This window comes from Onychomys torridus, chromosome 5, assembly GCF_903995425.1.
Source record: "Onychomys torridus chromosome 5, mOncTor1.1, whole genome shotgun sequence".
In the NCBI taxonomy this organism is placed as follows: Eukaryota; Metazoa; Chordata; class Mammalia; order Rodentia; family Cricetidae; genus Onychomys; species Onychomys torridus.
In genome coordinates, this window is record NC_050447.1 from 71,647,150 (window position 1) to 71,659,391 (window position 12,242).

The 12,242-nt window shown below is 40.5% G+C and overlaps 1 protein-coding gene across 3 annotated transcripts in view; it reads right to left on the reverse strand.

The window, feature by feature from the left end:
* Nmt2 (N-myristoyltransferase 2) overlaps window positions 1–12,242 on the reverse strand; it is a 48,672-nt gene that overhangs the window by 15,131 nt on the left and 21,299 nt on the right. The window contains exons 2-8 of one of the 3 annotated variants that reach the window (XM_036187130.1): window positions 10,163–10,298; window positions 9,692–9,734; window positions 8,099–8,148; window positions 5,369–5,513; window positions 1,726–1,844; window positions 1,539–1,630; window positions 1,317–1,433 (exon numbers count right to left, since the gene is read on the reverse strand). In XM_036187130.1, the coding sequence (XP_036043023.1) occupies window positions 1,317–1,433; window positions 1,539–1,630; window positions 1,726–1,844; window positions 5,369–5,513; window positions 8,099–8,148; window positions 9,692–9,734; window positions 10,163–10,298 (702 nt within the window). The remainder of the gene's footprint in view (window positions 1–1,316; window positions 1,434–1,538; window positions 1,631–1,725; window positions 1,845–5,368; window positions 5,514–8,098; window positions 8,149–9,691; window positions 9,735–10,162; window positions 10,299–12,242) is intronic. The other 2 variants (XM_036187132.1, XM_036187131.1) reach the window with 2 other exon arrangements.

Here is a 12,242-nt window from a genome sequence, read left to right on the forward strand (position 1 = left end):
GTTCCTATATTTGTTTTTTCCTACAACATGTAAAACCATGGAAAAAAACAAACCAAAAAAACCCTCAAACAACAATAACAACAAGAACCCCCCCCACACACACACAAAAACCCAACTAAACAGTATCCCACCCACACCTGGATAACCCAGTGTAGAAATGGCAAAGTGTTGTTTCAAACATGACACAGATTCCCAAGACCCCTGGAGAAGGGCCTTGATGAGACCAGAAATGACACTATTTCAAGCTACCCTAAGCATCCCAAAGCTTGACAGCTCAATTCTGACTCTAGGTATGCATGCATTTTATTTAAATCAGTGTTCTTGAGAGCACACGCTTTTATCAGTCAGCTAGGCAACCCACTATGGTAAACAAACTTATTAGCTATTGGACCTCTGGCTTTCATAGCTGGATAGCTGACTTTTGGGGCTGACAACCCAGAGCAAAAAAATAACACACTTATCCTCTGGAGAGAGTTTATGATTTCCTTTAAAACTGCTATTTTTTTCCTGAAATACCTGTTGATGGCTTTGTTTATTTTATGTACATGATATAAATACAGGGTTGTGCATGTATGAGATTAAGAGGCAGAGAGAGTAAAAGAAAAATAGAGAGGGACAGGATGGATGGGAAAGTGGAGGGGGGTATAGGACAGATGGAGGGATAGAAAGACAGCACTGTCCTCTCTGGTCCAAATTTTCCTTTACCTTAAAAAAAACCTCAATAAATCTAATTATTAGAATTTTTAAGTTTTAGAGCTCAGTGTACAAAAAGCTCCAAGACAGCTCTCCCAAGGAAACTTACTATCACCAGCTACATTGAGTAATCACTGACTTACTCATTCTGGCACCGGGAGCCACATGCTAGAGAAGTACTCTACAAACGAGTTACATCTCTTGTCCTTTGGTTTTTGAGTCAGAATTTTACTACACAGCACAAGCTAACAACACCAAAGGTAAACATCTAGTGTCTTTCTCAATAGCTCTCCACAATTTTTTTTTTTTAAGGCAGGATTGAACACTGAACCTGGAACTTGCTGATTCAAGTAACTTGGCCAATCAAGAAGCTCCTGGTATCCCTCACCCTCTTGTCTCTGGCTCCCCTAATTCTAGGATTACAGGCACATATCATGGCATCTGGCTTTTAACATGGGTGGTGGGGATCCAACCTCAAGTCCTCATGCTTACATAGCAAGCGCTTTTTACTGAGCTCCATCACCTTAGTTAGCTCTGTACTATGTAATTTTTAAAAACTTGTTTTAATTATAATTTGGAGGGCGCACGCACACACACATACACACACAGGCTTCAACACATACCTGTCATAAACTCGGATGTTTGCTGGAATGGCACTTATGAAACCTACTAGCTTTTTATTTGAAGACACTCGGACCCCACAGTGCCATTGCAGAAGCCAGCCTGGGGGACGCAGAGCCCTGAGGTAGAGAAAAGACACACCAGTCAGTATCCAAGAACACAGGAACAAAACAAGACCTCCTGATTCAACAACCCATCAATGGCCCATGACCAGCCAGGCATACCACAAGAGAAACTCAGGTGAATAGTCGAAGCGGAACATATTGTCATCATCTTCCACATAATTCTCGTTCAGCAATGTGTACAACTCCTTGAGCTACAAGACAAAACAAGTGTATTGTCTAAGAAGGTGTCTAAGAAAGCATCTTAGACACAATGTTTGTGAATGCAGGTGTTGAATTAAAGTCTTACCACTTCAGCATTACTCAAGTCTAAAGTGTCCCACATAAAACCTTGTGGCAAAGAATACGGTTCCTGGCGGATATTGTCCTTGTCTGGTTCAATTGCACCATGAGATGTTATGACTTCATCTGGAGAAAAAAGAAAAGGAGAGGATATTACATTTCACAGTAGTCTGAGAATCCCAAACAGTCAGCAACAGAGATTAAAGGACACTGTCAGACTTAGGACATTTGGGCTCAAAATAATCCAGTTAATAATAGTAACAGTAATAGCAGCTATATTAGTAATCACTTTATTATGTAACAATAGCATTAATATAACTTTATTAATAATCACATGTAGAAATAACTAACACATTACTATTGTGGGTTCTTTGGACTGTTTCTTTCACCAGTTAAAGTGAAGGAGGAACTGAATGTCACCTAGTGACATTATAAAATGATTTCTTGGCCTGAGCCCTAGGTTGCAGTCCACTACCACAACTGTAAGTGATACAGGCTTGATACAACAGCTTTAGAAATGGTCTCTCTTTTTTATTTCATTTCCACAAATTGAGGGTGTGGAGGCCATAGTTGACTTCTGACCCTCCCAGCAGCAAACCCTAACACAAAATTCTAAATTGATTACTTTTCCATACCTGTCTTAGTTAGGGTTTCTATTGCTTTTAAGAGACATCATGACCAAGGCAACTCTTATAAAGGAAAACATTTCCCTGGGATGGCTTGCTCACAGTTCAGAGGTTCAGTCCACTATCATGGTGGAACATGGCCTCGTGCAGGCACACACTGTACTAGAGAAGTAGCTGAGAGTTCTACATGTTACAAGCAACAGGAAGTGGTCTAAGACACTGGTCAGTATCTTGAGCATCTGAGACCTCAAAGCCCACCTCCACAGTGACACACTTCCTCCAACAAGACCACACCTACTCCAACAAGGCCACACCTCCTAATAATGCCACTCCCTATGAGGCAATTACATTCAAACTACCACACCACCTTTACTGCTAGCCATGTCTCTACTACAGTCCATGTCTAGTAACTTCTGAGTTCTCCTACTCTTTTGTTGGGTAGTGTCTTGTGTATGCCAGGTTGGCCTTGAACTTGTTATGTAGCCCATGATGACCTTGAACTTCTGATCCTCTTGTCTCTACTTCTTGGGTGCTAGGATTACAGCCATGTACCATAGTTGATAAAATGGTAAGAATCAAACCCAATGCTTTGTAGCAGGCAGCGCTCTACAAACTGAGTTATCAGCCCAGCCCTTAACTTCTCTTTCCAATTCTTTCTCTAGATTCAATGTCTTGTATTTGGAATAAAATGCACATGTTTCCCTGTGGCTCCAGCCTGCCTGGCATCTTCTCATACCATTCACAGTCCTTGTTCCCAGTATTATAGCCTTTGATCTTATTGTTTGTTCACAGCATTCCCTTTTTCTGAGGCCTTGTCCTCTGGTCATTAAGATGTTGGTCCCTGGAAATTTCTCAGTTCACAAGTCCTTTTCTCACAGCATCTTTCAGTAACTAAAGCTTTTCCTAGGAAAGATCTAAATGCCCTCTGCTGTGCTTGATTACCTTATACAAGTCCTTCTACCTCTGTCCCACTTTCCACCACCATTGCTTGACCCCATGCTCCACCTGGCATTTACTATCTGCTGAGTAAGGATCTGGTACATCTGGTCACAGAATCCTTTACAAGAAGTGCACAACTTTCACCAGCAACTCAGACTTTCTCCCAGCAGCCCATATGGCCCAATTCCTGGTCACTCCTATACAGTGTCCCCATGAAGCCCGTACAACACTTGGTTCTTACAAGATGAGCCATGCACGTAACTTGGAACAGCTGGGTGTGCTTAGCCTGGACTGTGCCACACCCATACAGAACTAGAGAGGCAGTCTCTATGTATTCTGCCAGGGCTCCTTTTCTATACCAACAGGCCCCTCACCAGATACGGTCTTTGACTGAACTGAAGTGCACTACTAAGAGCTCTAGCATTCCGAGAACCTTGAAAAGATTTAGGGCAAGAAGGAAAAGCAGGATGCACCCCAGGCAATCTTTCCCAAAGAAGCCCTGTGGTTAGGAGTTTTCTCTGCAGGGCAAAAAGAAGCTTAGTGAACCACATTCACCAAAATCAATAAATCTAGACCCTTCAGCTAATACTCATTTAATTGTCATTAAAGACTTTGTAAATTCATGCTAAAGAATATTCCTCCATTATCAGACACATTTCTAGACACTGAAAGAAAAAAAGATGCCCACCCCCCAGCTCCCCTCAGTGCAAGGGATGAATCCAGGGCTTCACACATTCTAGGCCAGTGCTCTAGCACTGAGGCATACTCCCAACTTTTCACTCATTCCTTTCTCTCCTATTTAGATGCCATCTCTTTTAGCTGTTGGGGTGGATATATGTGGGAAAGGATTGATACTGACACTTGAATGCTCAGAAAACCGTGACTCTTGTGTCATCACAACAAAACGGATTATCTGTATACAACTGGGCTGCTTTAGAGTTTTAGATGGTAAGTGACCTTCCTATGCTGTTTGGAACCTAAATAATCAAATGTAAGTAGGCACAGTTCTAAATCAAAGTAGGACGTTTATACTGTCATGTAGTTTCAACACTTGCATAGTATTTATAATCTCACCTTTGCAAAATGGGAAAGAAAAGTAATTACGTCTGTAGCAAGTTAACCGGGAAAAGTCTTAAGTAGAATTTGATGGAGCAGGTCTGGTGCTAGGAACAAGACTGTTATTTCTTTACATGAACAGAGACCCATAAAGGCCTTTAGGCGCCCTAACTCACAGATGATACTGAATTAGTACACCCTAGGGTGTGTTCAGAATCCTGAAGAAGTACACAATTATCTATTTAGTGAGATATTATTGGGAACTTTTTTTCTGAGTCCTTTAGAATACCTGAGGTGTAAGAAATGCTAAAAAAAAATAATGTAGTGGAAGATAGAGAGGGTTGCTAGAGTGGATGGCTCAGAGGTTAAGAGTACTGACTGCTCTTGCAAAGGACCCAAATTTGGTTATCAGTACCCACATGGTACTTCACAACTATCTTTAACTACTGTTTCAGGGGATCCATTGCCTTCTTCTGGCCTCCATGGACACCAACCATACATATGGTTCACATACATGCACGCAAGCTAAACAGTCATTAAGCATCCAATAAAAATTTAAAAATCTTAAAAATACAATAATATATAGGAAAAAAACAACTTTAAGAAGATCAAAAGCGAAGAACAGGAATGAAGAGAAAAAACCCAAATCTCTTTCTGCATAGTATATGTGGGTTATATATTATATATACTATATATTAGTCATACTATAAGAATATAATGTATATAGTTATATATCATATACAGCATATATCCTAGCATACAGTCTGCTATATATATTACACACATACACATAGAAAAGTTTAATAGGAAATGATAATATATACAATACACATTTCAAATTCGGGAAAACTGGATAATGTAACAGAAACAGCAATTAGGCTACAATCAGTGTTATTGAAAACATGTTCCTACCTAGTATCTATACTTTAAGAAGACAGATACTAGCTTTTGTGTTAATTTTGAGTGTATGACACTAGACTAAGTGGGGTCTCTTTACCCTGGGTTGTGGAAACACGCATATGAGCTTACTCAATTTGGGCACTGGCTGTGTGTCCCAGAACTGGTATCTGCGCTTTGTGGCCTCATCAATGTTCCTGGCTGGGCCTTGGCATGCAGACAGCAGCTCCATTGCTCTCTGGATGTCCTGTAGCTTCTGAATAGGGATGGTGGGATTCTAGAACAGCAGAGACACAGAGACACATGATATGAAGAAGCTGTCACCACTTTCGAACGCAGGGCAACTTTGTGTACTGGCCTCAGAGGCTGCAACACCTAAACACTGCCCCACCTCCTGGAAGCCTGCTGAAGGCTGTCTGTGAATACATGGAGATGAAACAACTGCACTGTTGCAGATTATCACTGTGCTGTGGTGTCAAGGGGACTCTGCAGGGTTGGGAACGCTAAGTACACAGAAGCACCCTTTGCTTCAGGATCCCGCCCATCTGTGCCGGTCCCACTGTTCCTTTAGGAAAAGAAGGCAAAGAGTGACATGCAGGGCATGCATTACTGTCACACAGCAGCCAGGCAGCCAGGAGCCTCGGTTGCGCTGTTAGCGTTAATGCTCTGCGGCAGCAATGGAGGGGCAGAGGAAACAATTTCTAGAACAGAAACTAGACAGACAAGAGATGATTAGAAGGGAAAGAGGGGAAGAAAAAGAAAGAGAACCTTAGGGCTATGCTGGGAAGGAAATGGTTAAGAAGAAATGACTAATCCTGATACTGTTCCCTCCTGGACCACACCTAGCCCTTCTCACACTAGAGGAACCCTGAGACAGAAGGCAGAAGAGAAGCTTTTCTCTGCAAATCATGATCCTTAACAACCACTGCTTGTTTTCCCAACAGAAGTGTGGGAAACTAGTGTCATTTTTAGGTAAAACATATTCTTATCTATAAAGTGGGCAATATTTTTAAATTCCAAACTCCCTTTCTCAAAGCCAGTATTCTTGGTTTTCTCTTGTAGATTCTCCATCTATTTAATCTTCAATTGTAATAATACACTGGGACTACATTCAAAATGAGACACTGGACATGAGGCTGGATATAGAATTCAGTGGCCTTCCCCCTACCCAATATGTAAAACAACTGAGTTTAAGGATTTTGATACCGCTCAAATAATACTTTCCATTGTGATTGTAAAAAACTTCAGAGTCGTTAGGTTTTGCTGTATCAGTACTCTGAACATGAAGGGACAACAGACTCTCCATGATTTATAAGCAGCAACTTTGGACTTCTGCTCAGTTTTGAGTCTGAAGGCTGTGCTCTGAACAAGCCCTTTATAACCTTAGAAACTTCTCTAAATTGAAGTACAAAACACAGGCTGTCCTGTGGTGGCCTTATTTACCGGGTTTCTTCAGGTTCTTGACATTGACATTACCTAGTAGACAAAGCAATGAAGTCTAACTGGAGCAGGCCAACAGCTTACTGCCTCCCCTCAGCTCCCACCAGCACAGCTCTATTACTGCTGAGTCTGGAAGCTGTTTTAAAAAATAGAGCCATAGATCTTAAGACACATATAAATTAAAGAGAATACTTTCCTGTTATAATCATTGTATCCCCCCTCTCTCTCTTCTTCCTCCCTCCCTTCTCTCATTTTTGGAAGTGGTACTAGGAATTGAACCCAGAGCTACATACATGTTAGACAAGCCATGCTCTACCAGTGAGCTATAGTCTCAGCCTTCAAAAAAATTAATTTGAGACAGGTTTCACTAAGGTGCCCAGGCTGACCTTGAATTTGAGATCTTGCATCAGCCTCTCAAATAGGAACTGTTACAGGCATGCACCACAATACGTAGCCCTGTATGTTTTTTCAGTCCTGTTGTTCATTTTACTAAGCCCAAATACTCAAATGTAATGTAATTCTCTTTAACAACAAAATAGTATGTATCTAGCTATTCTTAGCTGATGCATGTAAACTGTTTTAATTTCAAATCCATAACCTCATGTGAATTAGTTTTAATTCAAACTTGCCTTGCATTAAAAAAACAACTTGGGTCTGTTTTATTTTCCAACACTTTGTAAGTAACTGATTTCTAAGATAAGAAAATTAATAACCACTTGAACTTCCAACAGTCTACTAAGAGACTCATAATAAGAACCAAGCTTATTACATAGTTCAACTAATAATGTTTGAAGATACATTTAACCTGACTTGAAAATGCAAAGTAGAATCTAAGCTTAAAAAAAAATAAACCTGTCTACCGAGCCTGTACTGAGTTTGTTATAGTGAATTTTCTTTCCTGATAGTTGAGTTAAATCTTCCAAGACACACCAAAAGGAAATTATTTTGCAGTAATCATGAAGCAGTATCTTGGTTCTGTAGGAGCCAAGGATATTCTAGCTCCAGGAAGACCCTAGAGTAGTTTATATGTGCTACCTACTCAACATTACCAAGCTGACTCATGAGCTAAAATAATGGCCGTTTGTGACACATTTATATCTCAATGCTCACTATTTAAGTGCTTTCCCGAAAATAGGTGCAAGTACGTACAATTTTCAAACTATGTCAAAGTAAGGAAATTCACAGTGAATCTTTTTTTTAGATCTTCTGATTATTTCTGAGATGCCAGGGAATAAATGCAAAACCTTGTACATCATGCTTGGCAAATACTCAACCACTGGGCCACACTCCCAGCCCTAGGACTATTAATCTTTCTGTTTGAGACAAGGTCTCCCTATGTAGCTCAGGCTGACCTCCAACTCACAATCCTCCTGCCTAGGCCTCTTGGGTGCTGGGATTACAGGCGGGCGCCACCACGCTCACCTTATGATACATTCTTAAATCTATCCATTCACCTTCCATAGTATCACCACCTGAGGAGAAAGGCGAGAATTTGCATTAGCCCCCAATTAACTGCCCACTATTATGTTCTTATCTAAGAGGCAAGAATTCCTCTTTCTTTCCATATCTGTTTCCTAAAGAATACTAAATATCAGCTACATTCTTTGTCTATTATTTTCCATATTGAATACCTTAGGAAAAATCTGTCCAAGTCTTCTGCCACTAGAATATCTGTAACAAAGTGTTGAGGTTATGGCTCAGGCGGTAAAGTGCCTGCCTGGCATGCACAAGGCCCTGGGTTCAATCCCCAGCACCACATATAGAAATCTGTTAAGACTCCAGATAAATATTTTAATTTTAATCCTTGAATGTAGAGCAGATAATTCTCTAAATATAGTCCACTGTAATAGTATGGCATTATCTATAGCTGCCATAAATTTATGGGGGGTGGGGAGGTGGGAGTGAGAACCCCAGCTTTTAAAAAAATGCAATAGACAAAAGCCCACATTAAAACAGTTTTATTAAACATTAGCTTCTAATGTTTAAAAAAAAAAAACAAACTCTCTACCATATACACTAGCAGTAGTTCCTCCCACTCAGTTGGCTGTAGTTTCTTATCAGTGCCCAGAATCCCTGAGGGTAAAGGGATGGGTAAAGCCAATGGCATGGTAGAAGCAAAGAGCTGCCCACAAATGCAGGTAAGTGATGCATTTATCTGCTGAAGCAACACCAAGAAATGGGAAAAATATTTGCAAGCTGATGGTTGTTTTCTGATATACCTTGGAAGTTATGTCTAGTGGAACACTGGTCACCTGAGACCAAGAGGAAAGCTAGGGATAAAGATTCAACTTTGTTCTCTCCCTCAGTCATTCAGGGCAAAACTGGGACAAAGCATTACCCTTTGCAGAGACTCCTGGTCCTTTCACATAAAGCTGGCACCACCAACAACAAAATCCCCACAGACTGATTTAAATGGCATAAAATTCATATTAAAAAAAACCTGAAATCCACAAAATGTGCAGGTGTTGCCTCCTGCCATGTGCTCTGTACTTTAGAAAACAAGGCAACCTTCCTTTAAAAGGACCTCACTTTAATTTCATGACAGCTCTACAGACGGGGGAAGGAAATGGGCTTCCCAGGATAAGGAAATACACTCAAAGTGATGCAGTATATATACTGTGAGTGATGGAGTTAAGGCCACGTGCCAGGTCTTGGTGCTACTTGCCCAGAAAGATTTACTTGAGGATACAGCCATCAAAGTCATCCTGTTATTTTCTATTCAGCTCCTTTGGCTCTGGTTGCCTGTACCACCAGGGCTGTGTTCTCCTGTGTGACAGGAAGGAAGAATCTCCACAAACAGGGATAACTGCCAACTCCATCACCAGACCTATGTCAGCACAACTAGCCCTCTGTTCAGCAGGCTATCTGTCAACATGGGACCCAGATGAACAAAAAGTTTGGTCTAAAATAGGGGTGTCCTAAGGGAGAACATGAGGAGGTGTTCCCCACCCTTAGCAATGGCATGAGGGACAGCCACTGCAGACCAGGCTGATTCAAAGTCAACAGAAGACTTACCCATGGCTGCTCCCGCTGAAATCTGCTGCCAGATGGCGTTGTGCTATGCAGGTAATTAGACAGACACCCAGAAAAATTAAAATGTGAATATCTTCTGAACTAAAAGTAATCACAGATTAAGTGTAACAAAACAAAACCAAACCAAAGCCAAAACCAAACAAAACAAAAACCTCCTACCAGGCTCCCAGGGAGACATTCTTCTATGACTATGATCTATAGACTACTACACAGAGAAGGAGAAATGAGGTGGCTATTATACACATACAGAGAAGCCCAGTATGTACCTCTTGGTTATGTGGGTGCCACAGTGAGCTTCAGGGAGGCTATAAATACTCTCCAGTTACTAGTGCCATTGAACACACAGCCAAATGAATCACTGGCTACACATCTAGCCCAAAGGGCACTACCCTGCCCAAACCCATCTCTTCTGCATTGGGAAGCAACACTTGTGGCAAGAAAACAGGCTCTCACTTTTGAAGACTGCTGAATTTTAATCTCTTGGGAGTCAGATGCAGAGTCAGACTTGGTACCCCCAGAATTCGGCTTCTCCTTTTTTCTCTTCTGTTTCTTCTTTTTCTTTTTTGCTCCCAAATCCCCTCCAGGGCTTCTGTAGGAAATGTAAGGAGGGTAAAACAAACCAAAGGGAAAAAAATCATTATATAAAACTGAGTTGTATAAAAGCCATTACTTAGAAAAACATATGTGATCTGCACAGTGAAGGACAACTATGCTAGGATGTGTGGGATATGAGTGTCAGGTTGAAATGTCTATGAGCAAACACCTGTTCTCACTCTGTCACATGGCTGGTGCTCAGGCGCCTTCTAAACATAAGAACTGTAGATACAAACCACACTTATACTGAGGTCAAAGAACATCCACAGTTCCTCCCACTCTACTAACCCACTTTTTACTTAGCCCTTAAGAGATACATGTGGGGTTAGAGATGGTTCAGAGGTTAGTTAAGAGCACAGGCTGCTCTTGCAGAGAAACTGAGTTTGGTTCCAAGTATCCACGTGGCATTCACAACTGCCTGTAACTCAGTTCCAGAGGATCCGAGATCAGTAAGGGCGCCAGGCATGCATATGGTGCACAAACATATAAAACACTCATAGGTATTAAAAATCTTTAAAAAAGACCTACATGTATAAAAATATAAATTATAGATACCTATTTGAGATGACACTATTCATCCTTTTTGTTTATTGGCTTTGCACATACTAGACAAGCACTCTACTACTGAGCTATATCCCTAGCCCATCAAAATATTTACCTTGAAGCAACAGAAACTTCATTTCCACATGAGAAAGTTCCTTTTGATTAAAAATTTTACAATAATCAATAAAAATCTTTAAGGTTTGTGTCAGTGAAATGACTTAGTAGGTAAAAGCACCTGCTACTTACTAAGCCTGATAGCCTAAAGTTCAATCTCTGGGATTCACAGGGTGGAAGAGAGAAACAGATATCCTCCAGTTGTCCTGACTTCCACAGGCACACTCTAGCATGTGCACATGCAGGCACACACATACATACATATACACACCACCACCACCACCACCACCACCACCACCAATAAATAAATAAAAATGTAATACATTTTCAAAAATTCTTAAGTATCAAAAATATTACTGGATAAAATATTTTTGTTTGGAACCCTTTCCAATCCTGTATTCTGAAAAGAAAAAGAATAAAAGATAAGCCGGGCGTTAGTGGCGCACACCTTTAATTCCAGCACTCGGGAGGCAGAGGCAGGCGGATCTCTGAGTTCAAGGCCAGCCTGGTCTACAAAGCTAGTTCCAGGAAAAAAAGAATAAAAGATAGACACAAGATTAAAATTTTTCACTTACTATCTTACTCTACCATGAATTTCATAGAATGTGCATTAAAATTTAACATCCGAGATTATCATTTTTTGCCTATGTAGGGAAGTAATGGAAACAAATGATTTTGCTCCACTGTTGTAAATCAATTTGTCCCTGATTATTTTCTTTCCTGATTTCTACCTAATTAGCATATATACAGTCATCCTTCAAGATTCAATGCCATTAATGTATTCTCAAAGCCTCATGATACTGGCTCTCAAAGATAGTAGTTTTTTTTGGTATATTCATTCGCTTACAAAAGTGTCTTCTTTAATCATGTTTTCATTTTGCATATCATTTAGTAACAAAAACAGATCAGAAACATAAAACTGTGAAACCTACTCTATTCTCTCTCTAACCCATTTGGGACCAAATATATACGCATGAAATACTTTTGTCTTCAACATCCCCAAAATAGATTATAGAGACAGGCCTATAATTTCAGCTACACAGGGAGCTGAAGCAGGAAGATGGCAAGTTTGAGACCTGCCTGAGCTACAGCATAAATTCAATGCCAACAGAGGCAAGTCAAAAGTAAGAGGCCATCTCAAAAGGAAAAAAAAAAAAAAATTACACGTTGGGTATGTTATCTTGCTGTGGGCTACAGAAATACGTAGTAGGAATTCAGCTAACTATGACAAACGCTATTTATTACCTGGAAGGTCAAGGACTTCCCAGAGGAAGCTAAGGCT